Source organism: Muscardinus avellanarius (assembly GCF_963383645.1).
Source record: "Muscardinus avellanarius genome assembly, chromosome: 3".
Lineage (NCBI taxonomy): Eukaryota > Metazoa > Chordata > Mammalia > Rodentia > Gliridae > Muscardinus > Muscardinus avellanarius.
Window position 1 is genome coordinate 144,508,859 of NC_137788.1, and position 27,882 is coordinate 144,536,740.

At 47.4% G+C, this 27,882-nt stretch overlaps 1 protein-coding gene across 1 annotated transcript in view; it reads left to right on the forward strand.

The window, feature by feature from the left end:
- Positions 1-27,882, forward strand: part of IL16 (interleukin 16) — a gene marked incomplete at both ends in the record, with an annotated part of 79,560 nt that overhangs the window by 35,110 nt on the left and 16,568 nt on the right. Inside the window, 9 exons of the mRNA XM_080691671.1 lie at positions 8,978-9,086; positions 12,148-12,290; positions 14,171-14,281; positions 16,633-16,747; positions 21,940-22,013; positions 22,695-22,911; positions 23,793-23,910; positions 26,066-26,198; positions 27,074-27,161. Coding sequence (XP_080547797.1) covers positions 8,978-9,086; positions 12,148-12,290; positions 14,171-14,281; positions 16,633-16,747; positions 21,940-22,013; positions 22,695-22,911; positions 23,793-23,910; positions 26,066-26,198; positions 27,074-27,161 — 1,108 coding nt within the window. The remainder of the gene's footprint in view (positions 1-8,977; positions 9,087-12,147; positions 12,291-14,170; positions 14,282-16,632; positions 16,748-21,939; positions 22,014-22,694; positions 22,912-23,792; positions 23,911-26,065; positions 26,199-27,073; positions 27,162-27,882) is intronic.

Consider the following 27,882-nt stretch of genomic DNA (forward strand, 5'->3'; position numbering starts at 1 on the left):
TCTGTAGAAACTCTTGAGAGTTGGACTGTTCTTTGGTCTATCTGGTAGAGAGCCCGTGGTTTTCTCAGGAACTCTATTTGTCTGGGTACATCACTGCAAAGACACCCAAGCTGACCCTGGCAGGTTGGAGGAGATGAAGGAAAGGTTGCTACGCACACGGGACAGGCCGCACTGGGTCCACTGTAGGAAGTGTGAATGAGCCGGGCGCAAGGAGCTTAGGTCAGGCCGGGGAGTGTCCGTGGGGGGAAGAATCATGGATGACGTGCCAGAAAATCTGTGTTTGGTCTTGAGTTCCTCAGAGACAGACCTGTGGGATTTAGCCAGGAAATCTCATGGGTTTCACTTGCATTTTGCAAAATCACGCTGGCAACTGGGCACAGAGAAGTTCAGGGAGAAAAGACCAGAGGCAGGGGAATTAGGAATGGATTAATGGCGAATGCGTTTTTAATGGTTTTATTAAGTCCCAACTCATATATCACACAACTCAATTATTTAAAGTATAATGTTAAAAGGTTTCAGGATACTTAGACTTATACAGCCATGACCACTCACTGATTTTTAGAATATTTTTACCACTCCATAAAGAAACCTGATGCCCTTTGGCATTTGTTCCCAAACCCCACACTTTGGCCTCATTCCTATCACTCACCACATTCGGTCCCTACAGATTTCCATGTTCTGGTTATTATATGCAGCATTAGTATATGTGGTCTTCTGCAACTGACCTCTTCCACTTACTGTAACATTTAATGTGACTTAATAAACTGCGCTGTCCCCAACGCCCGTGTTAGTACTCTATTCCTTCTTGTTGCCAAATCATAATCTATGTGATTAAAACACAGTTTATTCTTCCTCTCGTCAGGTATTAGACACTTGAGCTATTTCTACCTTGGGGATATTACGAATAGTACTGCTTTGCATGTTTTTGCATACATTTGTATGTGGATATACTTTTCTATTCCTCTTTGGTAATTACTTAGGAATGGGTTTGCTAAATGGCGGATGCACCATTTAAATTTCTGCCATCAAGGTCTGAGTGCTCTTTTTGTATCAATTCTATACTTCTTGGCACAGGGTGGGTGTGGTTACAGCCATCGTTGTTGTTAGAGTGAAGTGGTAGCTCATTGTCGTTTTGATTTGCAGTTCCTTGCTGCAAAATGACAATGAATTTTTTTTCATGTTGTTCTAGCCTTCTTATATGTTTTCTCTAGGAAAATGTCTATTCAGATCCTTTAAGATCCATTTTAAGAATTGAGTTGTCTCTTACTATTGAATTATAAGAGCTTTGCATATATTTTAGCTATCCCTTACCAGATATATGATTTGCAAATATTTTCTTAAGTTCTCTTGGTTTTTTTTTTTTCCATTTTTTAATGGTGTTCTTTAAAGTGCAAATGTTTACTCAGGTGTTGTGGTACACGCTTGTAATCCCAGTACTTGGGAAGATCGCAGGTTTGCAGGCAGCCTCAGCTACTTAGTGAGGCCATCTGCAACTTGGTGAGACCCCGTTTCAAAATAAAGAATAAAAATAGAGCTGGGGGTATAGCTTGGAAGTAGAATGCCCCTGGTTCAATGCCCAGTACCTCAAAAAGAAAAAAAAAGTGCAAACATTTTAAATTTTGGTGAATCACATTTATCTATTTGTTCTTTTGTTGCTTTTACTTCTAGTACCATGTCTGGGGTGGCTTTCCCTAACTCAAGGCAATGACTTGAGAACACTCTTGCTGGGCGTGGTGGCGCACGCTTGTAATCCCCGCGCTTGGGAGGCGGAGACAGGAGGATCGCGCAGGTTCGAAGCCAGCCGTGCTGGCGTAAGAGACCCTGTTTCAAAAATAGAAAATAGGTCTGGGAGTATAGCCTGGAGGTAGAAGGGCTTCCAGGAACCCCAGTACCACCAAAAAAAAAAAAAAAAAAAAAAAAAAAAAAAAAAAAAAAGAAAAGAAAAGAGAGAGAACACTCTTGTGTTTTCTCTTAAGAGTTTTATAGTTTCAGTTCTCACCTATAGATGTGTGCTCCGTTTGAGTTATATAGGATGTAAGGAAAGGAGTCCAATGTCATCGACCGCCATACTACCCTGAACATACCCAATCTTGTTAGAATGAATCCAACTTCATGGTTGTTCTGGCACTATTTGTTAAAGGTACTCTTTTATAAGACAGTTTTCTTAGACCCCTTGGGCTATTGAGATAGTCCAATCTAAAAAGAACACCCTGCACAATGCCGTGGGCAGCGAAGCTGGGGCTAGCTGGGGAAGTTGAAGAGGCAGGATTATAAAGATTTGCTGTTTGTGGTCAGGTCAGGCATCAGGAGGAGTAGGGGACTTCAGGAGAAGTGCTAGGTCTGGTCCCCTTCCCCCTCCACACCAGGAATCGCGTAGCCTTCCACCACAGGACCATGTGGCCATCCTTGTGACTTCATATCAAAGCCTGTTGCTGCAGGATCCACTGGATATCTGGAAACAAGCCCCAGTCAGGACAGTTAAATTTCATTTTGTGGTTCCGTACACTGGAGCAGCTATAGTTTATCAGTTCAAAGAGAAAATGCAAAGAAAGTTTTGTATGGAAGGAATGCAGTCAGCAGCTCTAGCCAGGTTCCCCATGGAAACCAAACACTTCAAACAGCAATGGACCCTCTCATTCTTGGGGTAGGAGGTTTGCCCCAGGATACTTCATCTTAATTCTAAGCACATTCCCCCTGGTTATGTGGGGATAATGGGATTTTACATTTCTTGGGGTTGGCTATTAAGCCCTCATAGCTGCACAATTAATCCTGACTTTGGGGGAAAATATGGTAAAAAGATCTCTGAACAGTTGATCTAAACCCCATTCAGTCACCACCGGGACCTGTACCCCAGTAATGACAGGGTGGGTCACCAAAGAGCAGCTGCCCAGAGTCAAGGTCCAGGGAAAGAAGGAGGGGAATGTGTTGTGTTTACGTGTGTGTGCGTGCGTGCGTGCATGCGTGTGTGTGTGTGTGTGTGTGTGTGTGTGTGTGTGTGTGTTACTGGGGATGAAACCCAGGGGCATTCTATCTCTGAGCTATAACTCTAGTCTTTTTTTTTTTAATTTTGAAACAGGATCTCTCTTAGTTACTGAGGGTCTCACTAAATTGCTGAGGCTGATATTGAACCTGCAATTCTCCTGTCCCAGCCTCCTAAGTACTGGGATCACAGGCATGTGCCACCACGCCTGTAAGTCCTGTTTCTGAGAGACTTTGCCAGCTCCCTAACCTCAGAGGAATCCTAGCTGCAAGAGCAGCCCCACCTTGGAGGCAGGAACAGAAGGGTTCTGTTCAGTGTGCTGGGGAGGAAGTCATGCTGTGCAAACCCTCTGACTCCTACAGAGACTCCTTTGATGAGAAGCCACTCCACCCAGGATGCACTGCCCAGGAGTGGCCGAGCTCCCCTGGGAGCCCAGGAAGGACAGCTTACCATGGTGAAAGACCTTCTGACCTGTGAGGGCTTTAGAGGGGGCGGTAGTCTGCAGCCTCTCAAGCAATATCAGGGGTCACATTCAAAGGCACAGAGCCTCCAGTGCCGATGGGGGTGTGTGGAGCACCCCTCCATTACAGAAGAGGAAACAGTGCCCAGTGGACAGGGTCAGAGTCAAGAAGGGGATCACACTGCAAGTCTCATGACCCTTTCTTGACTCCTACTCTTCACTATTAAGCTTGCTGTTTTAAGAATGAACAAGAGCAAACAAGACTTTGAAATGGCCCCAGAGCATGGATGAGTACTGACCCTGATAGGGGTTCCAGAAATAGAAAGTCCAAAAATGTATGTATCGCCTCTCTTTCGGGCTCTTTTAAGAGTCATACTTTTTAAGGGTTTTCTCATGGGTGGTAAAATTTTTCTCTTGGATCTCATCTTTGGTCATGCCAGCCCATCTTCATTCTTTCCTATAGCAGCCAGCCAGTGAGCCTGGTGCCTCGTATCAAGGCGATGCACCTCAATTTTACACTCTTCCCTGAGAGCTTGACGGTGGCAGCCACTAGATACAACTAACTGCAGCCTCCAGGTAGTGCAGAGACCGGCTAGTGGCAGAGGGAGCAGATCAGCAGCCTGTGGTCTCCCTCTTGTGGGGGGACGGAGTGGAGGAAGAAGGAGAAGGGCTGGTCTGCACAGCCTGAGCCAGCGCAGGAGCACTGTGGCTCTCTCTGCAAGAGGATGGAGTCCTGCTCTCCGTGGGAAGGGGTTGGACCACTGGAATGTAGAGACCTCCGGGTCCTTCGTGGGTCTGGCTGACTCTTGGATAAGGCTTTCTTCAGCCAACATTAAAATCCCCAAAGAAAGATTTCCTCCTCTGAATATGGGTGTTTGTGTGTGTGTCAAACTTTCCCTGCTTGTTTGTGAGATAGAGGAGGCTCCACTTCTATGATTCTCCTGTCATTGACTGGTTTTACTTATCAAGAAATTTCTAAATCATGTTTTGGGCATGAGACTTTGCAAGGGGGAAAAGAAAGAAATTTAGCTATAAATGTATGTTACATCTAGTAATGTGACCAGTGAAATAAATGTAAAATGAATACATGCTTGCTGTAGAAAATATAAAAAATACAGAAAGATGTAAAAAAAAAAAAGGCACCCACAGTCTCATCATTCAAATACACCCTTGCTAATTCACTAGAAACAGATCTTGTGTCTCTTGTGTTCTTCCAGGCTTAGTAAACATTTATTGACTGAATGTTACTATGTCTGTGCTCTTATGCCCATGTATATTTTACATGATTGTAGTCAGATATCATATGGTAGCCTAATATCTATAATATATAGATATTAATAATATTAATAATATTATATTTAATATTAATAATATATATATATATATTTTGCGGGTCTGGGGATGGAACCCAGGGGCATTGGACCTCCGAGCTACACCCCCTGCCCTATTTTTTATTCTTTATTTTGAAACCAGGTCTCACTGAGTTGCAGAGGGCCTCACTAAGTAGTTGAGGCTGTCCACAAACCATGATCCTCCAGGTCTCAGCCTCCCTAATGCTGGGATTACAAGCGTGCGCCACCATACCCGGCTCTCATAATAATATATTTTTAACCTATTATGATAACATAGGTACGCCCATGCAAAAAAACTCTTTAGAAACATATTTATTTTTAAAATTTGTTTTAAGTTATTATCATTCTTATTGGTAGTGGTAGTAGTAGTACTAGGGATTGAGCCCAGGGATGCTCTACCTCTGAGCTACAACTCCAGACCTTTTTATTTTTTAATATTTATTAATTTACTTATTTATTTATTGTGCTACTGTGGATTGAACTTGAGTTACATACCCAGCCCTTTTTTTTTATTCAGAAACAGGGTCTCATTAAGTTGCTGAGGGCCTCACTAAGTTGCAGAGGCTAGCTGTGAACCTGTGATCCTTCTGGCTCAGCTTCCTAAGTACTGGGATTAGAGGTATACACCACCACACCGGCTTTACTTTTTATTTTGAAACAGGGTCTCACTAAGTTGCTGAGGTTCACCTCAAATCTGTGATGCTCCTATCTCAGCTTCTCAAGTACTGGGATTATAGGTGTGCACACCGGACCTGGCTATAAACATTATCTTTAATGATGCTTAGTGTTCTCTATCTTATGTGTACCTAGTTTACTTATTTATTTACTCTTATATTACTAAACATTTAGAGGACCACATACGCTTCCAAGGTACCCTGTAACTAAGGCTTACCCTGGGACAAGCGGGTCATTATTTGCTGTTTTAGGGCCTGCTGTGCTCAGTGGACCCATAAGTGTTTTTGAATCACATTCTGTTATTTACTCCCATGGCCCCACTGTAGAGCATAAAGAAGTGGAAATAATGCCAGAGGGAAGTCTTGAAATTAGAATCAGGACATGACCTCATCACACTATTGTAATTAGGAAACATCTTTTGAATATTATGCTGTATGAAGAAATTGATTCAAAGATGTGGTCATGTGAAATACTGGAAATACAGTCTTAAGAATTCGACTAAACAAAATCACCTTCTATGTAATTCTGAGCGTTCTCTTTTCTCTCTCTCTCTCTCTCTCTCTCTCTCTCTCTCTCTCTCTCTGTAGTGTGGATTGAACTAAGGGACATGCTACTTCCGAGCTATACCCCCAGCCCTATTTATTTTAAAACTAGGTTTTTCTAGGTTGCAGAGAATCTTGCTAAGTTACTGAGGCTGGCCTTGAACCTGTGCTCCTCCTGTCTCAGCTTCTCAAGTACTGGGATTACAGGCATGTACCACCGTGCCAGGGTGTCTTTTGGGGGAAGTTTTACTGGGGATTGCATTCCAGGGTAATTCTACTTCTGAGATAAACCTCCAGACCAATTTTATATTTTATTTTGAAAAAGGGTCTCACTAGTTGCTGAGGGTCTTAGGGTCTTGCTAAATTGCTGTGACTGGCCTTGAACCTGAGGTCCTCCTGTCTCTGCTTCCCAAGTAACTGAGATTTCAGGGGTGTGCCAGTATGCCTGGCTCGGGCTCTCCTTTTAATGAATTGCCTTGCTAACCCCATAAAAGATATGTGATTTTGTTTAAGTTAATACAATGCCATCTGTTGCTAAAAGAAAAAATGAGCACAATGATACGGGGTGTCGCCTCTTACTGGGCTCTTGTCCGGTGGATTTTGACGAATGAATTCCAAGGAAAAATGAAGGGTGTAGGAATAGGAAAGTTTATTTGTAAGCCAAGGAAAAATAGGAAATAGAAAAACAGAATGACTCCCACACAGAGGAGGGGCTCTCAAAAGGGAGTAGCCCTCAAGAGTCTCAGGGGCCAGCTTTACTGCTTCCTGTAGTTTCTCCAATTCCCTGGTCAGAATTAAGTAATGGAGACCCAATGTCTCTTGCCCAGTTTCAACCCTTCATTTGCATCATTACCTTGCAGGATGGTGGACCAGTAGGCTCTAATCACCTGTCTGTCTCCCCCTTTGATCACCTTGGGAATTCATTTATATCCATAGATCTTGCCTGCTCGTTGATTTCCCCCAAAGCTTATCTCTCCTTGTTTTTGTTTCTTTTATGAATGTTTTTTCTTTGTCTTTTTTCCCTCCCCTTCCCATTTCTAGGTCCTCTGCTCTAAATGCTTAATTTTTCTAGCTTTTCACTAGGATTTCTCTTATTTTTGAATACTGACATATAAAAAACAATAGGGAATGGAGACGTGGCTCTTTCCAGGAGCCTGATGTGTCAGAACTGGATACGTTTTTGTTTTGATAAGTGGACTTCTACCTCCAACCCACTGCGGAGTCCACCTGACTAATCTCTCCATCTGTTAGAAGCTCCTATCAAAGTTCCAAAGGAATGCGCAAATGTGTCTGAACCCGACACAGCCACATTTTGGAACCCAAGGGACTCTGCCCAAAGCAGTGCAGGTGCCGATGGTCAGGGAATGTTCCTCTGCTGCCACTAACCACCAGGAGAGTCAGAGGAGTGAGACTGAGTGGGACAGTCTTGGCAGAGCCCCAAACTCACCAGCTCACAGTGCAGGGCTGGAGGTGAAGGCGGACTGTGGGCACACGGTGAGAGGTGAAAGGAACCTTCCCTCTGCCCGTGGAAAGGCACCAGATGTTGGAGACTGAGCTGACATGGAGTTCAGACCCAACTGCTCCTGCCTTCTGAAAATATAGTTCTTTTGGTTAAGAAAGGATGTCGGTGTCTCCCAGCAAACTCTTCAACAGAACACTAAATCCCGGAAAGCCGTCTATTATTTTTGGATCTAAATTAATCCCAAAGATTCTAAGCTCTGCCAATCACTCAAATGTGACAACTACAGAAAGACATTCTCAGACATTCAAGTACTCAGAGAGCTTTCCAAGCGCAGAGCTTTTCTGAAAGAAAACATGTACACACATCCAAGAATTATGGTAGTAAGTAATAAAACCATTCTAACTAAAAAGTTAGGTTGAGATCTTTGTAGCTAATAACGTTTTGTTGTTGTTGTTGTTGGTACTGGGGATTGAACCCAGAGGCATTCTACCTCTGAGGTATGACCTCAGCCCTTTTCATATTTTATTTTGAAATAGGGTCTCACTAAGTTGCTAGGGCTGACCTCAAACCTGCAATCCTCCTGTCTCGGCCTCTCAACTACTGAGATTACAGGTGTGTGCCCCCATGCCTAGCTAATAACATTATAAAATAGATTAACAGTCTCAGGAAGAGAAGTAAAATAATCAGTGCCATTATCCTCAGTCTCATTCTCTATCCCTACTGTACTCTATTCCTGAAATCCCAGGGTAAAGAGAGAGAAGAGAGTAAAAATTGTCTTAGATTTTCATCTTACAGAAAGAAGAGTATTATATTTTCTTCCTTTATTGACCCTGATAGATATATGAGCCCAATTATGTTGTTTAATATACTCCTTATAAGTATAATCCAGTGGAAATTATTAGTATTAAATATTAGCATAAAAAGGAGAGAAATTTAATCTAAAGGTACAGAACGCATAGATGGTTCAATATTTAAAAATCTATAAACATTCACGCAGCAAATGCTTTTGTCGGTGCATACTATTAAATCCCAGAGTAATGTTAATTATTGCACAGCTACCAGGCATCCTGTTCATGTGACTCCCTGTTTTCTTTTTCACTACAATGTTCATTCTCTGTAATTACCACCCACCTTTATTTGTTTGCTTGCCTACCATTGACCTTTCTCCACTAAAAGGCCTTCTCTCCAAAATCACTGTCCTTGTCTGTCCTGTTCACAGCCATGCCTCGTGTCTAATAAAGGACCTGTCATAGCTGATATATTTAGTGCATTTGTCGAGTACTTAAGTAATATCTATTCATTTAATACTTTCTCTTAAATGGATGCATGGACGTGTGTGGGTGAGTGGGTGGCAGTCACTCTACATCCTGGACCTACAGTGCCTGCCATTTAAGGGAGACAGAGAATCCACCCTGTGCTGCCGTGGTCAGCGTCAAAGCCCATTTGCTCAGTACACTTTCCCAATCTAATGAACTTGCTGAATAAAAGTTGGAAATTGTCTTGCAGGAATCTTCCACAGCGTCTTCCAGAGAAAAGCCTCGAAAGTTAGAAGCACAAGGCGGTAACTTCCTATTTCCTAAAGCCTGTCACCAGAGGAAACGCAGCAACTCTACCAGTAAGTACATCATCGACACTTCTCAGGAACAGAGCTCATTCCACTCTGTTGGACAGCTGTGATGGCGCCTGCCATTTAGGGGGAGACCAGCAATCTACCCTGCACTCCCCCGAGTAGCAGGCATACCAAGGAGGGAAGGAGGTTTGGGTATGGTTGATCTCTCTCAGTCTAGTTAGACTAAACCTAGGTGGTGGCCTGCTTTCTCCTACACTGGCTCAGTTTACCAGTTCTGAGATTGTTTTCTGCTTAGATAGACTTTTTTTTTTTTTTTTTTTTTTTTTTGCGGGTTTGGGGATGGAACCCAGGGGCATCTGACCTCCGAGCTACACCCCCTGCCCTATTTTTTGTTCTTTATTTTGAAACAAGTTCTCACTAAGTTACAGAGGGCCTCATTAAGTAGATGAGGCTGTCTGCGAACCACGATCCTCCTGTCTCAGCCTCCCGAATACTGGGATTACAAGCATGTGCCACCACTCCCGCCTTAGACAGAATTTGTTGGACAGTGGTACCTGTGGGTCCGTGGAGGAGGGAAGGCTCCCTTCCACTGAGCTGAAAGAAATTCTCCCTCTTAGTTTAAGAGAAACAGACACTGTGGATTGGCAGTCAACTCCATGCTGCAGGTTTCACTGGTTTTAACTTCCCCTGCATTGAAGGTGATAATTTGGATGCGTTTCTTGGCCGGCTGGAGTGCATCCACAAGTAATTTTTCAGGAAGAGTGGAGGATGGCTCAGACCAGCTAGACATTGGAGAAACTGCTCTGTCCTGATTCAGCCTTCCTCCATGCCCATCTGTACCCCTGGCTGTAGCAGGAGCCCCCAAATGCATGAGGGTCCTCTGGGCCAGGGAAAAGCAGAGCTGGGTGTGGTTTGTGCCCTCGGGCTGGGTTTGTTACAACTTTGCAGGTGGCCTGCTTTGTGAACCACTCCAGAGGGGAAGCCGGGTTGTCTTTATTTCCTCTGAACTCACACCATGCACGACTGCCCTCCCCAACTCACAGGTCGCCTTGAGCTGCCATGGATGGGAAATGGAAGAGACTGGCTCCCCGAAGCCTTTTGCTGCTCTGGAGCCCCTGAGTTTTCATTTCCTTACTGATGCCTTAGGTGTGAACTCCAGTGGGGCTCCCTAAAAAAACCTAAGATGGGCTGACCGCATCAGCTGGAGGGCCTGACAAGCAGACCCCACAGGGCAGCCTGGATCCAGCAGGTCCGGCCTTCTTGTTAAACACCTGTGTGATCATGTTGTGCAGGCAGGCCTAGGATAGATGGCCTCCCAACACCAATCCACGATTCTGTATCCTCTCTTTCCAGTACGTGGTTTTCTAAGTCCTCTGGCTTCTCCGTCCCAGTCCACCTGGGAGCCATCAGTCCCTGTGAGTCAGAGAGTCCCCCTATTCAGGCTAAAGTGGCTGATGGGGGTGGTTGTCCTGGTGGGAAAATGTTTCCCCAGCCCATCTCAGGAACCCAGCCTTTCCCTTTGCTACTGCCAGTTCCTTTCTAACCCTCCTCTAGCATCTCCCGTTCCCAGGGCTGCCCATCTTCCCTTTTCTTCTCCACCTACCCTGACCAGTAGCTCCCTCTCTTTAACCTATAAAAAAATATTAAAGTCTGTACTATCCTAAAAATAAAAACAACCCCCAAACCTTGGCCCATTCTGCGTTTCCTCTGAACCACCACCAGCCTCGCCTCTCCTTGGGGGAACTTTCCACAAAGGCCTGTCCGCGCACTTGAGCTGAGGGTGCTGGAAAGCCCTGTGCTTCTGAGCATCCGGTGCTCTGGCCACTGTGAGCCCTGAGCCCTTGAGCCTCTGTAGCTCCTTCTGTGGGCGGGAGGAGGGAGAAAGAAAAAGACACTGATTTGAAGACTAGGCACTGGAAAAAAAGGATATCAAAATCTCATTAAGATTTTTGTAAATCGGGCGTGGTGGCGCACGCTTGTAATCCCAGCATTTGGGAGGCTGAGACAGGAGGACCCGGGTGCTCAGACGGTCTCAGCTACTTAGTGAGGCCCTTTGCAACTCAGTGAGATCCTGTTTCAAAATAAAGAATAAAAAATAGGGCTGACAGTGTAGCTTGGAGGTAGATAGAATGTCCCCGGGGGGGGGGGTGTTCCACCCCCACTACCACGTGAAAAAAAAGATTTTTTATGTATTATGTATGTAATATATATATATATATATATATATATATATATATATATATATATATACAATAGCTTATGTATACTGAATTCTGTGAAATATATTATTAAAATTAACATCTCTTATTTGTTTTTACTTTTTTTTTTAACCATGGATACTAAAAAGACTTAAGCTGCCTATGTGGCTGACCTTGTACTTGGCTGAGAGCTGCTGGCCTAGGCAGCCACAGGGTAAATCAGATGGTACTGAAGTTTTTCACCTGTATACAGTGTAGAGTTTCTGGTTGGACACAAGGAAGTCTGGGATTCCCACAAAGAAGAGACTGGATATTTTGCATTTTGTCAGATCCCCAAACATTTGCGCGTCGTCTCTTTATGAATGCATATGTGTGAGTACGTGTGTGTGTGTGTGTGTGTGTGTGTGTGTGTGTGTGTGTGTGAGGCAGGGGGCCTGTTTGGGGCTGCTCTGCTGCTCCATCCCTGCCTCCTCCTCCCCTTGCATGGTCCCAGTTCCACCTGTCTCGGGACCCTTCTGGGCTTTCTGGCTCTATCTCCTGAGTTGAGATAAAAAATTCCAACATCCCAGAGAGGATGTGCTGTGTTTTTCTGAGAGATCAGCACCCAGTTTGACGAGCAGGAGACTCCTCACAACTCTTGCTGCATTGAACTAGATAAAACAGGGTCTGCTCTCTGGATGCTAGAGCCTTGCCTGCCCCCTGCAGCATGAGAGGCAAGAACGGAGAGAATAAAAATGCTCCGTGTCTTCGCAGGCCACCTCTCCCTCCACGCAGCCTGTACTGAGCACCTGAGGGCTCTGCTCACCGCAGCCCCTGGCTAATGAGGGGCGGGTGGGATGCTGCTCCTTTGGAGCTTTGTATATTGAGAGCCCAAGTTGATTTCTTACTATTTTTCTCTCTTGGTTTAGGTGTGAATCCTTACTGCACAGGGGAATCTGATTTTCCTGTGACTAAGACATCTGCGGCTTCTGCAGATGGGCAGCCCTACTCTCTCTGTAGTAACAGGAAGTCCCTCTCACAACAGCTGGACAGTCCGGCAGGAAAGTCTGTGGTAAGATTGGAGGGGGGAGAAGTGGCAGGAAGAAGGGAGGGGCCCAACGGAGCGAGGCAGTGGCTGAAGAAGGCCTCCTAGGAGACTTAGGTCCACAGAACTCCAGAGAAGTTTGCTTGGCAAGCAAAACAATCACACCAGGCAAAGAATCACACCAGGGATGGCCAGCTTTCGAGCACCCCCTGGTGCTAGCCACAGGCAACTGCTGCCACTTCTGTGCCTTTAGGAGCATGCGCTGGACTCAGGCTGATTTGCATGCCCTTTGTTTCACCTGCACAGTAACCCCAAGAGGTAGACCAGGGACTAGGGTTTGGACAAGTTAAGGAATGTATGCAGGCTCACATTGCTAATAGTGGCGGGGCTGGGACCGAGTCGCCTCTGACCCCAAAGCCTTGACACTAGACCCCTGACGGTGATACAGGGACCCACTTCATCAACATTGCCACTCATTCTGAGAACAAGCCTAGACAGGAACGTACGACTGGCTACTTGTCCCAAGGCACAAGCAAGCTGGCTAGCAGGCAGCCCTCTAAGCTCATAGGTCTTAAAAAGTGAGGGACCAGGATTGGCACAGCTCCCTGGTCTATATCCCTCCCTCCAAAGGACACCAGCTTACAGGTCAGGACGCAGTGCAGGTGCCCTGCACGTGCACTTCACCTGCCCATGACTTCCTCCTTCTTTCTCCAAGCTTGGGATGGTCTGTGGTGTTTTACCTCAGCAGTTTAGCCCACTACTCCTGTTCACCAACACCTCTGTCCCCAGCACCTTCCCCTCCTGCAACCCTATCCTGCCCTTCAGAACCTTCCCAGCATGCCTCTGCCTGGGAGCACACCAATTACCTCCCCAATGAGTGTGCCCCTCAATCTCTGATGCTGGCTGTCGGGTATCAGGCATCTAGACTTCCCACAGAGCTCACCAACTGGCCTTGCTGGTGTCCAATAAGTGAGGAAGTCATAGCATCCTGACAAGTGGGTGGGAGCTGTAGGGTATGCACACCGGCGGCTCTGAGCCTCTGTGGCTCTCCTGCCTTCTCTGTCTGGGCTCCACAGGGACAGCATGGGCCTGGGAGCAGCAGCCGGGCCCTGGTCCCTTCTGTTGGCATCTCAGTTCTCAGTGACAGGGCAGCTGGTATGTCCACTTTGGGGGCACTGTCGGCAGCCCCAGTATCCAATCACACAGTGCCCAGAGCAGCAGGTGCTAACAAGAAACAGGTACAAGGTCTTCCCTACCTGCTGGGCCCCATCCTAAGCATTTGCACAGAGCTGTTCTCCAACAACACCTGTAGGTAGACCCTGCTCAAACCTTGACCTTACAGTGGAAGAAACCAAGGCACAGAGGGGCTAAGTCACTCCCCTAAGGTCACCAGCTGAAAACTGGCTGAGCGGGGAGAAGCCAGACAGGGGTGCTCTCACCAGCACGCGGCACCACCTTCATCGGCGGCTCCTGGCACACACCTATAAGCATCCTTTGCTTCTCTGTGCAAGGAGTCAGCCATCTTTCTGCCTCCTTGGAATTCAGTGCTGAGTTTATAGGTCTTTGGGTTTCTACCTCTTGACCCTCTTGCCTTCAATGCATGTGTCTTAATTTGGACACAACCTATAGGGGGCACTCTTGCCACTTGGGGACTTGCCCCACGGCAGTGTAATCTGCAAGGCTACCCTTGACCTCCTTCCTTGGCAGCCTTAGGAACCTTTGCTGCTGGTCTGAAGGAGATCAGTCTGAGCAAAGCCAGCTCTAAGGGCCCTGGGGCCAGCCCTCCCTGCCAGTCCTACTATACCTCATCCCCAGGCTCTGCGAATGAGGAGGGAGGGGCCTCCTCTCCCCAGGAGGCACATGCAGACAGGAGACTCAGCCTGGCCTGTTCTGGTTCCTCACTGCAGGGAGCTACGAGACCCACAAGGTCGCTGAGCACGGCCCAGCTGGGACAGCCATCTGGGGGCCTGCAGGCTTCGGTGATCTCCAACATCGTGCTGATGAAGGGCCAGGCCAAGGTAAGCACATGCGTGGCCAGCTTCCACGGCCGCTGTGTCAAGGGGGCGGCAGGGGCACTGGGCACCAGCTGAGCTCCCAGGACACACACCCTTCTGACCAGACCTAGGCATTGTTTCCATTCCCTGCCAACAGCCATGGCTCTTAGATCCTTTCCTAATTCCTCCCCAGTGCTATCTTCCAGGACTGTCTCTCTGACACATAAACCACATCCTTAACATAGATCTGTGGTCTTCATTTCATGTCCACCATGGAGACATTGGAGGGAGAAAGCTGAACTCGTACACAAGTCAACCAAACATGTCGTCTGCTCCGTGTGGATGGGTCTGTGGTCTAGGCCACTGCCTGGAGCTTCCTGGGGGAGATAGAAAACTCTGGCTCCTCTAGCTGCTGAGGCACCGTGCTGAGAAATAATCAAAGAAGTATGGATGGTGAAGGAGCATCCCAAATGTTTCTTTGTGTTGATCCCAAAACCTAGAGCATGGGACTGGCGTGCTACTGCAGTAACTGGGGTAGGCACAGGGGGTAGCTGCAGAGCTCTCAGTCCATCCCGTGTGGCCCAGGTGCTGAAACCAAGAAAGATGGTCTTCTAGTCCATCTCATGTAACTCTGGCATGTGGTGCATGGGGAGGAGTTGCTTGTGGCCTTCCTAGGGGAGTATCCCTTCTCTCCATCTCCTGGGACGTGAGGAAGGATCCATGGGGAACCTGGAACAAAGGCCCTCAAGTCCCCAGGGACAGCTGCCCCCTGTGTATTTTCTCTGAGCTCTCTGATTAGAGAATATCTTTGGAAATTTATTTTTTAATTTTTTTGGTAATGCTCAGAGAAAGCAAAATGGAAAAGGCCACTCACACTGATGGAAAGATGACAAAATGGACTCAGATTATCTTAGTGCCCATGTAAGTGACCTTTAGGGGGCAGAAGAGAATGAAGTGTGTTACTCGGTGTGGGAAACCTGGCGTACAGCTCAGGGAGGTGGGTGCAGACGTGAGGGAGGCGCCCCCTGCCTGATAGAGGACCTGCACCCCTGTGGCCTTGGCTGGAGTTGGGGGAAAGAGGGAAGGAATCGGGGCTGGATCAAGCAGCAGGCCCTCCAGGCAGAGCAGAACCGAGTGAGCCATGGCATCGGCCACCCAGGCCCAGGCCTGAGGCTGAGGGTTGTGAGGGCAGCTCTTTCCCCATCTCCGAAGTGCTGTTAGCATCTTTTTTGCCAATGAGTAGGTTGAGGGCTGGGATGAGTTGGACCCAAAGACTCAAATTTATTCCTCAACATGTCTGACTCCATTACTGGCCAGAGGCCAGACACTGACCAGCAGGGCACCTTCATTGCCCCCAGAGAGCTTGCTTGCAGAGGCCCAGCTAAGTGCACCAGGGACACGAGGGCTCCTTTGTCTTTAGCTATAAGACACTGTTGTGCGTGCATTTTCTTTTCTACTCTCTGAGTCTGCCCTGGTCACTGGGCTAGCCCACTGGCAGGTTATGTCCTGGTCCCAGGGATAGCCCTCTGATGTATCTGCAGGGAAGCTCGGCCTTCTCTGCATCTGCCCTGGTCACTGGGATAGTCCACTGGCAGTGCTGCAGGAGAAGCCAGGTCTTCTCTGGGTCTGCCCTGATGTCTGGGCTAGACCACTGGTGTATCTGCAGGGAAGCCAGGTCTTCTCTGAATCTGGCCTGGTCTCTGGGCTGGCCTTCTGGTGAGTCTCCAGCGAGGCTGGGCCTTCTCTCATCCTCCTCTGATGTAGATTCATGCCTACCTCTCATTCTATTCTCCTGCTCCTGACCTTGCTGCTGCCTCCTGGTGACTTCTGCAGCTGAGAACTCTTTTCAGACCCTAGCTCCTCCAAGGGCTACCTGCGCAGCTCCTGGGCATGACCTGGGAGACTGGCAGGGAGGACTGGTACAGGAGCAGCCAGTGACTTGAGTGGTGTCTAGAGAAGGGTTTGGGATGTGGCATGGAGGGGAACGAGGCCTTGGGAAGAGAGGGGATGCTTCCCCATCGTGAACTGCACCACTGTTGCTGTTGTCGCGGCTCTGTGGTGTGGTTGCCAGTGTTTTAGTTTCAAGCACAACTTGGGAGTCGGGCAACATTGTCATCATTGTACAAGGGGACACTGAGGCTCACAGGCAGGAAGTGCGTAGACAGAATCGCCAGCTAGAGCGGCAGAGCCTGGGCACCATCCCCCAGCCTCCTCCTGTGTGGGATCAGCTGCAGACCCTGCACAGTGAGCTGGCCGGATGCCACTGCTCCTCCATGCCAGTTAAACCTTCTCCTTCCTGACTCCTGTGCCCTCCAGTGTCATTCTTGGGAATAGCAAGAAACATGCCTGAATTTCATTTTCTCTTCTTTCTCCAGGGCCTGGGCTTCAGCATCGTCGGGGGGAAGGACAGCATTTATGGCCCCATTGGGATTTATGTCAAGACCATCTTTGCAGGGGGAGCAGCGGCTGCTGACGGAAGACTGCAGGAAGGTAGATTTCCCACCTCTGATCAGACAGTGGAGGAGTCAGAGGCAGACTCCAGAATGGTCAGGTCACAGCAGATACTGGGAATAAAAAATAAGCTTGAATTTCCAGAGCATGGCTTCCATGGACTCTGGCTCTGCCAGCAGTGGGGACTTTCTCCCCCAAGGGCTTCCTGCTGGTTGCCCCTGGGTCGCCCCTGGCGCCATCACCTCCTGCTGGTCCTGTGGCCAGCCTCCTTTCCTGCTTCCTCCTCTGCCCTCAGCTCCTTCCTTCCCATGCTTACCCTTCTCCATGGAGCAGAAGCCCCAGCCATGCTGGTAGTGAGGGCCGGGGAGACAGAGCTGCCTGCCCTTCTGTCCTGAAGGGCCAGGCATCCCTCCTCCATCCTCAACCCCAGGCCATGTCTGGATTATTGGATCAGAGGCTTGGCCCAAGGGGGGGAATCTTCACTTCAGGTGGGAGGCAAAGTTCAGGGTCAGGTGGTTCCAAAGAGCAGGGAGGCAGAGCAGGCCAGGGCTGGGTGCCCACAGATGTCTACAGAGAAGCCACTTCTCAGAGTCCCCCTCTTCCCATTAGGTTGGGGTCTGTAGCTGCTGCTGCTGGCCTAACCATCTTTAACCTGCTTAGGGGAGGACAGACACTTTGCAGCTTCGCCACCAGATTTTATACAGCTCACTAAGAAATACAGGCATTGATCCTTTGACAGCTGTGAAATGGGAGGAAATTTAAATTTCAGCGTCCACAGGAGCACTCTGCCGGGACGCAGCCACGTCCCCTCCCTTCCCCGCTGTCTCTGGCCAGATTGTTCATAGTGACCATGTAGAGGAGTTGTGACAGAGACGGTGTGACTCACCAAAATGAGAAAATCCATGGTGTGGCCCAACTTGGAGAAGCACGAGGCGTATAGATCTAGTGCCTGGACAGCAGGTGCCTTTGGAGGATTTTACCATATGGAAGGGACCAGCTACAGACTTTGGGTGATTCAGGGAGCAGCAGAGTATAGGAGGGAGTGGGCAGCAGGAGACCAGAGGTAGGAAGAGTGATGGAGGCAGGAACCTGCCAAAAGCCAGGGGCAGGTAGGGGAGGTCAGGAGAGCTTGCGCTTCAGGCTTCAGTCCACTGGAGGAAGATGATACTTTGTCCAAAGAGGAGGCAGTGGGGAACCAGAAGGAGGAGGACCAGTGAGATGTCTGAGTTGGAGTTGCGAAGGACAGGATAGACCGTGAGGCGGTGCTATCCAGCAGGCCACTGAGAACTCAGGCCAGGCTCAGGAGGGTTAGAGGTAGACTCTGAGGCTCTTGGAAGCCTGGAAAATAGCTGAGGTTAAAGAACATGGGAAGAGAGCATGGAGGAAGAAGAAGGAGAAGCAAGGATGAAGGCATAGCTCTAGAGGAACCCCTGCATCAGGAGAAGGCCAATATAGAAGCCAAAGAGAGAAAGAAGAGAGGGGGTCAGACCTGGCTGCCCTGGTATGTTTCACCATCTTTCCTACATGGGTGGGTTACAGGAAGGGTGAGGGAGGGTTGAGGCTGCAGGAGAAGAGAACGTTGTGTTTTGTTTTCTTTCCTGAACTCAAGCCCATCCAAGCTGAGCACCATTGCTTTTTTTTGGGTATTTCTCCCTCAGTTAAGAGCCATCATAGAAGTGGGGAATTTCAGCCAGCCAAGACATCTCTGCTAGTACCCAGTCCCTGGCTTTTAATAATTGGCCAAATCACTTTTGGTAACCTCTTTCAAAAGCAAGGTTTTTTGAATCTGTTCTTAAGTCTTCGGGGACATGTTGGTTGCAACAGAGTTTTGTTGTGCAGATCAAGGCTACTGATGGCTTATTTTTATTCCCCTTCCAAAAAAATGATTGTGTAAGATGCACTTGGCAAAACTGAGGCCCATCAGTTTTCACCCAATATGACCCAAGAAGGAAAGGATGGAAGCACCTAATACTACCTGCGGGGCCCTATCGGGAGAGCCATCTAGTAACTTGAGAAGGAGTCCAGACTTTGTGTGATTACTGACATTCTGAAGTGTTTTCTTTATATTTCTTTGGCATTCTTTAATTATGTTTTTAATATTTTTAATGTTTCTGTTCTCGCTCCTGGACTTGGAGTCTTGTGAGGAGCAGGACCAGGTCCTTCCACATTTCCCTACGGTTCCACGGCTCACCATACAGAGCTGGTCTTGATCCTCCCCACCCTGCCTCCGCTCCACACTCCAACACATAGACAATTTGAATAAAACAGCATGTCTGAACTCAAAGGCAAGAAATGGAAATGCCTGGCTACTAGAAAAAAAAAAAACAACAACAACAACTGTCAGTTCACATTTGGCAAACTCAGGAGCTGGTGACATGGCCCCAGGGGTATCTGGAATGCAATGGACCTGGGACTAGACCAAGGACCAGAAACCCACACAAAGACAGGGCCAGGGCCAGGGCCATGCGAGGCTTCGGAATCCTGTGAAAATCCTTCATATACCCCTCCTGCAAGGCCGACAGGCCCCAGAGCAGAACCAGGAAAATGTCCCTCTGCCCATGGCTCCTGCATGGGAAACATCTCCCACAGGAAAATGAATTTCAACCTTGCTTCATGTGTGGGTGTGCAGCCACATACATAGTCTCTGTAAGTGAAACCTGATCAGGGAAATCAATATTAGGACTAGTCCAGAGTTAGGCATGGTGAAACCTTATATAATTTCAGGACTTGGGAGGTTGATTCAGGGGAATCTCCAGTTTGAGGCCAGCCTCAGCAACTTAGTGAGACCTTCAGGGACATAGCAAGACTATTTCAAAAGAAAAAATACAAAGGGCCGGAGGTGTAGCTCAGAGATTGAATGCCTCTGGGTTCAGTCCCCAGTACCAAACCAAACCAAACCAAACTAGTTCTGAGCCAGCAAATCCTTGGTGTGCCTGGTGGAAATGAAGGAAAAATTGGTAGTACCCTGAGGTACATGGGAATCCCACAGGAAGACAGAAATACTCTGAAAAAAATGCATTCACTGTAAAGTCTATACACTATGCCAAGTCATGTAGAAATTAAAGAGAAATGTGAGCCTTTCAAGATTTATGATAATGAAACAATATAAAAGAGACTATGGAATTTTTACTGTGTTTAAAATAATTTTAAGTGAAAAAAGGAATATAAATTGCAAAGGAAGAACAGAACACAGTGAAAAATCAGCTGAATATAAAAAAGTAACTTCTGGAATTTTTTTAAGCAGTCGTTGGAATAAAAATTCAATGAATAAATGAGACCGTGGATTATAGATAGAGCTATATGAAGAATTAGTGAACTGGAAATTGTTCAATAGGCCACACAGCAATAAAAAAGTAAGTGAAGAGAATTAAAGAAACACAACAACATCAACAAAAGAAAACAGATTGAAAAGAGCCAAAATCTATCTAGAAGGAATTTTAGAAAAAAATGAGTAGAGCAAAGGAGAGGGACAATGTATAAAGAGACAGTGACTGAGAATTTTTCATGATTGATCGAAGGCATGAAACTGTAGCTTGGGAAACATGACTTCCTTCTGCCCTAGTACCTTTTAGGTAGTACCTTTTAGTTTCCTTTTAGACAAAGGAAACATCCTGATATGTAACCAGAGTGAAAAATGTATTATATACACTGGAACTGTGATTGGTGACAGAGAGTGAGGGTACAAACGGTGTTTGCATCTGCACTGCCTGGCGCAGCATGGAATGCAGAATGTGCTCCCTGCTTGCACATTGACTAAGAGGAAGAAAGTGTTTTCATTCACATAAAAATAGATTTTTCAATAGAGGAAAAAATATCCTCTGGAGGGTACAGTGCTGTGAAGAAAGAACGGGGATTCAAAAGACCCAAGTCTTAATTCTTTCTACCATGTGACTTGTGGCTTCTCTAAGCTCTGTAAATGGGCCTACACTGAGTTCTGGAAATATCATATCCAACCCATATCTGCTGAGCATTTGGTAGACCTTACCCAGGATTGGCCCTGAGAACCCACTGTATGTCATATGAGGCAGTCCCTTCTCCTAAAGAATGGCTACCCTGGCCAGCAAATGATGTTGGAAGGTCACCAGTTACCCATACTGTAGTAGCAGTAGGTACTGGGAGCCGGGAGCATTAACAAACAGGATAAAGAAAGATTAGGAAAGGGCTGAGCCAGGCGTGGTGGTGCAGGCTTGCAATCCCAGTACTTTGGAGGCTGAGACAGGAGGGTCACAGGTTCAAGCACAACCTCAGCAAGTAATGAGCAAGTCATCAACCTAGTGAGACTCTGTTTCAAAATAAAAGAAGATCTGGCTGGCTGTGCAGCTCAGAGGTATAATGCCCCTGGGCTCAATCCCTAGAATCCCCAGTACCCCCCCCCCATACACACACATACACGAGAAAGCAAGAAAGCAAGGAAAGAAAGAAAGAAAGAAAGAAAGAAAGAAAGAAAGAAAGAAAGAAAGAAAGAAAGAAAGAAAGAAGAGGAAGGGTTGAGCCAGGCATGGTGGCTCACAACTCTAATCACAGTACTTGGGAGGCTGAAACAGGAGGATCGTAGGTTTGAGACCAGCCTCAGTAACTTAGCAAGATCCTGTTCCAAAATAAAAAGGGGCTGGGGGTTTTGCTTGGAGGTAGAATGCCCCTGAGTTCAATCTCCAGTCTCCCCCTCCCTAAGGAAAAAAATGAAAAATCAACAAAGGGCTGGATGAGTGACTCGGGTAGGTGAGAAGACCAGCACAGGTATGTGCCGCCTAGACCATTGTGGGAAATGCAGGTTCTGTGGCCTCAGGGCTGGCTGCCTGGGAGTGAGGTGTGAGGGTCAAGAGGCGGGAGGGACAGAGATGAAGCTGAGAGGCCCCGTGCTGCCCCGCCTTCCTCCAGGGGAGGGAACACTCTTCCCTATGCTTTGCACTCTGTACCAAATGCTAACTGGGTGTGGTATTGCACATCCAGTTACTCCAGTACTTGGGAGACCAAAACAGAGGATCGCAGGTTTGAGGACAGACTCAGCAAGTGGTGAGACTCTTATCAACCTAGCGAGACCCTGTTTCAAAATCAAAATAAAATAGGACTGGGGATGTAGCTTGGAGGTAGAATGCCCTGGGTTCAATCCTCATTACTACGCAAAAAATAAAAATAAAAATAAAAAAGCCAGCGGGTCCAGAGTTCAAGGCAAGGGCAATGTCTCAGCTGGGCAACACTGTTCTTAGCTACTATTCTCCCCATCCCAACAGGTGACGAGATCCTGGAACTCAACGGTGAATCGATGGCTGGGCTCACACACCAGGCTGCGCTGCAGAAGTTCAAGGTGACTGTCTCTTATCAACACACGGCCCCAGGCCAGGGCTTCAGGCCACGGTGCCATGCGCTCAGCATCACCCTCCTTCACCCTGACTTTCAACTCAGAGATGCAGGATCCTTTATGTGGGCACAGGGTTGAAACGACGTTGCTTGGAAAATTAAATAGTGTAATCAAGATGGTTGTTTCAAGATCTTTTAAACTACTTAAGATTTATTAAGGCTGCTTTCAAACACTCTATGTGTTTATGCTAATATATTTACAAATATGTTTTGAGTTTGCAAGACATTGCTAAAAGATATTTTTGAGTCCTTAGTATGTCACATATGAACAATACACACAGTTATATATCATCAGTACACGGTACATTTTCTTTTTCTTTTCTTTTTTTTTTTTGCGGGTCTGGGGATGGAACCCAGGGGCATTCGAACTTCAAGCTACACCCCCTGCCCTATTTTTTATTCTTTATTTGGAAACCGAGTCTCACTGAGTTGCAGAGGGCCTCACTAAGTAGCTGAAGCTGTCCGCGAACCACGATCCTCCGGTCTCAGCCTCGTGAATGCTGGGATTACAAGCGTGTGCCACCTTGCCCGACTTGGTACCTTTTTTTAAGAAGCATTTCATCACTGTTCCTCACGGGGCCAGTGTCCTTTCCCTCTGGCCATCCTCACTCCCTCTCTCTCCTCTCAGCAAGCCAAGAAGGGGCTTCTTACGCTCACTGTGAGGACCCGCCTGATGGCGCCGCCGGCGCTGGGCAGCCACCTGTCCCTGCCTCTGTGCCGCTCCCTGAGCTCCAGCACCTGCGTAGCCAAGGACAGCAGCCCCTTTGCCCTGGAGGGCCCCGCATCGCCTGCCAGAACCGCCAAGCCCAATTACAGAATCATGGTGGAGGTTTCCCTGAAGAAAGGTAAGGCGCTGCCTGCTGGAGACCTCCCCGTCTCCTTCGCCTCCTGAGGACGGTGTTCCAGCTTCCCTGTTGGGATTGGTCCAGAGTAGGGCAGGATGCTGATCAGGATCCAGGGCAGGGCAAGATGCTGTCGATTAGCAGATCCTAGGGTTCTTGTTGGGCCAGGCAGAAATTCCAGTCCTCTTTTATTTATAGAAGCTGAAGATGTGCCATCCAAACTCAGTCACTGTGTTCTGATGCAGACGTTAAAACAAAACAAACACGGAACACATATGCACACACACAGTCATGAACAATGGCCCAACACACACACACACACACACACACACAGTCATGCACAATGGCCAGGGTTATAGCTCTGCAGCTGCTGTGCTTGGTGACCTTGGGGGAGGTCACTTATTCTCCCTGGGCAGAAGAGCTGAAGCTCTTTCTAGCTCTGACATTTGGTGACGCACAGCCATTGGCTTTGCCACTGCAGGTGGAAGGCAAATCCTATAGGCTCAGGAAGCCCCGTCTGCCAGAGTGCAGCTGAGCGGAGGGGCAGAGGAAGGGGCGGCCTGGCCAGAGTGAGGCGGGCAGGGGGATCCTTGAGATCCACACACTTGGCAGAGGTGGAGAGAGACCAACTGCACAGAACTCGGCAGGTCCACTCTGCCCCAAGTGCAATTGAAAGTCAATAAGAAATTCTAAGCAGGATGAAACACCCCAGGGCACACTTTGAAAAATATCTCCTGGGTTTCTCTGTGGAAAATGTCCTGTGCCATGATAGAAGCAGAGGCTCTCAAACTTCTTGGGACCATGTGGGTCAGAGGATGGAGGTAAAGCATTTGGAGAGAGGTGGCAGGGTGGTGGTTGACCCTGACACCCATCCTGCCTTGCAGAGGCTGGCGTTGGGCTGGGCATCGGCCTGTGCAGCGTCCCCTACTTCCAGTGCATCTCGGGCATCTTCGTCCACACTCTGTCACCAGGATCAGTGGCACATCTGGACGGACGCCTGCGGTATGTCCTCGCCCCTCTTGTTGAAAAGGCTGCAAGTTTCAAGGGAGGGAAAGAACTCCTTGGACTATCTGTCAGAAGATTGACTTGGAGATGAGCTGTTCAGAGGGACGAAGTTATGGCTCAGAGCTGTGCTCCTCAAAATATCTAGACCAGCATCATCTGGGCCCTGGGTTCAGTTCTCAGTGCTCCTGGGGCGGGGATGCAAGATCTCGGATCACTCAGAATCTGCCTTTTAACAAGACCCCTGGGGATCTGCATGCCATGATAGATTAAGAAGCCAGTCTCAGAGAAAGCTAGTCTGCAACAGGAAGTAAAGTGAACAGACTTTAACTCAGACTTAGCTAACAGAGAATTCGTAGGGTCACAGGAGTTTCCATGGAGCTTACTGTGAGCTATATATAGAAAAAGCAGCTTCCTAAGCAGATCAGCGTATAAATATAGTTTCTTGTTGCCATACATAAAATAGGTTCAGGCAACCCAGGTAAATTTCTCTCCAAATAACTTCTAAGAGAAGTACAGATCTAAATTTTCTTTTCAGTAAGTGATCTGATTTTCACAAAAATATCTTTTTTTCAATTAACTTGTTATAATACTTTATACTAGTTCCAAAATTCAAATAGTACCAGTATATCTTCTTTCACTGGATTTGTATTTTGCTAAATTGGGAGTTTATTTATTTATTTATTTATTTATTTAGCTAAGTCAGGAGATTTATTATTTATTTATTATTTATTTATTTATTTATTTAGTGTGTGGTACTGGGGGTGGAACCCAGGGGCATTCTACCTCCGAGCTACACCCCTAGCCCTATTTTTTATTCTTTATTTTGAAACAGGGCCTCACTAAGTTGCAGAGGGCCTCAGTAAGTAACTAAGGCTGGCTAAGAACCTTCGATCCTCCTGTCTCAGCCTCCCAAGTACTGGGATTACAAGTGTGAGCCACCATGCCCGGCTGAATCAGGATTTTTTTTGGTAAAGTTTTCTTATAATTGCAGTCAGTATATGGAAGGGCAAATCCTGCATAAGACGGTGTCTTGATGGAGACACACATTTGCCACAGTGCTCTGGAGTGGGTGGGAGCTGGTTATCTGGGCCTCTGTGCTGGTTCTTGTGGCATCATTGCTGCAGGTTAGTGCAGTCCCAATGCCCTCCACAGAGAATGCCCAGCCTAGACCTGCAGTGGGGCAGGGATTGCTCGGGAAGCTTCTGCTTTCCTTGGTGTTTGGGGTTGTATGACAGTGACATTCAGGCACAGCAGCAAAAATGTGTACTTTCTTACCAAAGGTGAAAGGGACCAGCTCAGCAGAAACATAGCAGAAAGCTACAGATCGGCAGGACAGGAGAAACAGCACAGGAGACCCGAGTCCCATGCTGGGCCTGCCGATAATCAGTGAGGCCAGGGGCCTGAATATTGCAGTCATCACTTGTTTTTTGTTAATAAAGTTTTATTCTAACAGAGCCGTGCACGCATGAGTCTGTCACCCACGCTATAGCAGCCATTCTCCAATGGTATAGCTGGGTACTTATGGCAGAGATGGAGTGGCCTGCAAAAACTAAAGTGTTTACTGTTTGGTCCTTTGCAGAAAGAACATCAACACTTGAGCTAGGCTATATCAGGGAGATAGTTTCACCTTCTGCACCTCAGTTTCCCCATTTGTGATGGCGAAGGGGTTTGCATCGCACAACCTGGTGGGGGTCTCTTTCTTACCTGAATCAGAGCAATTGTAGGTTTCTTCCATTCCTCCTTTGAACCAAAATGAGTCCCATCGCCTGCTTTCTTTCTTTTTGTAAGGAGCCCAGTTATTTCTTTCTTCTTTACTTTTAGCACATCCTGCCCAATTCTTCCTCCCACCCATTCTCTTTATGAGAACACTTACATCATGGTTAACCAGTTTTAGATCATCTTGACTGACTGCAGTTAAATGGGAAAGGAGGAGGAAAGTCCCAGGCAGACTTCTCTCGTGTGGAGCATGCTGGGTGCAGAACGTCGGCTGCTCTGTGGTCATGCAGTCAGCGCTGGGGGTGAGCTGCTTTGCTCTGCCCTGCTCTGGGTCTTGGTCGCTTGGGGAGGGAGGTCCACTCATGGATATTCATTTCATAACTTGACAACAGCCAGTCAGGGTGACCCTCATTAGCTTCCTGTGGTCCTTCCACAGGTGTGGTGATGAGATCGTAGAAATCAACGATTCCCCTGTGCATTGCATGACACTCAACGATGTCTACGCCATCCTGAGCCACTGCAGTCCTGGTCTGGTCCCCATCATCGTTAGTCGGCATCCAGACCCACAGGTAACACCCACTGGGTTTTACTCTTCTTCCCAGGCTCACTCTTCCAGTGCCAAACTAGAACAAGAAATAGATGAAAATAGCATTGCTGGCTACAATTTGGACCTTATTTCCTAAGACCCAGTTACAACTTTTTATAGTAACAAGTATCTGCAAGAGAGGTCTATTAGCAAACTTCTAATCAACAGAAGCAAATAGCACCAAGTCAGGAAAGCTCTTCAACTGAGTTATAAGCTCCAGAGTGGGAAGATACAGAGCTGGGGTCTCAGATAGCAGATGCAAAAGATTTGCTTTTGTATGTGTCTAATGGGTATCTGCTAAGGGGGTGTCTGGAGCTTGGTACTGAAGATACAGAGATAAACAAGTTCGCGGTACCCAGTCCTGCATAGACATTCAATGATGGCAGGGATGATGATGATGATGATGGTGATGATGATGATAGTGATGGTGGTGATAATGATGATGGTGGTGGTGATGATAATAATGGTGGTTGTGATGTGTTGTTGTTAGTATGGTGATTATGGTGGTGAGAATGGTGGGGATAGTGGTGATGATGATGATGGTGGTGGTGGTGATGACAATGGAGATGATGGTGATGATGATGATGATGGAGATGGTGGTGGTGTTGGGTATGGTAATGATGGTGGTGGTGGTATCAGCACAGCATCATCAAGGATGGAGTAGCTTGATGTGATAAACTGAAATGGTGGCTTTGTCTAGAGTTTTACAGCAAGCAGTGGGGAGAGAGTCGAGAGAGCCACCTCAGGAACTCCTTTATTGGAAGACTTTGGACATTATTTGGAAGATTCTGGGGAACCACTGATGCCTGGAGTATTTCTGGAAATGGAATTTGTCAGCTGTGGGTTGATGTTTTCTAGGTTTCTGAACAGCAACTCAAAGAAGCCGTGGCGCAGGCTGTGGAGAACATCAAGTTTGGGAAGGAGAGGCACCAGTGGAGCTTGGAAGGTAAGGGAAGTGGTGGACTTGGACTTGAAATACCCACCTTCTTAGAAAGCTGGACTTTGACCTCAGGAACAGGCGAGAACAGTCATCATAGACAGAATGGCACACAGGGTGGAAGGCTAGGGGCCCACCTACTCACTTTGGCTCCCAGTTTTGCTTTGTTTGGAAGGTCCAAGATTTTAAAAGCACCTAGGTTTGAATTATTTTCTTTCTATTTTTGTATTTTTGGTGGTACTGGGGTTCCTGGAAGCCCTTCTACCTCCGGGCTACACTCCCAGACCCATTTTATTTTTGGAAACAGGGTCTCTTATGCCAGTGCGGCTGGCTTCTAACCTGCGCGATCCTCCTGTCTCTGCCTCCCAAGCGCGGGGATTACAAGCGTGCGCCACCACGCCCGGCTAGGTTTGAATTATTTTAAACTTGGCAGGCATCCTCCAGTTCTGTGAGGCCCCACCATTCCCTGTGGGCTGCTATTCACACACACTGGCCCTGATCACACTGAAGTTCGCAGGGCCTATTCTGTAATAATAAACTCTTAAGAAATAATATCTAGTAATATCTAGCATTTACAGAGTTCTTAGTATATCAGACATGTGCTAATTCACACATCACTGAATCTTCAAATCTAATTTGCACATTTTATAGAGAACACATGAGGCCCTGAAAGGCTCCCTTCGCCAAAGTTACACTATGGGGGTGTACAGAGGATCTGGAACAGGAAACC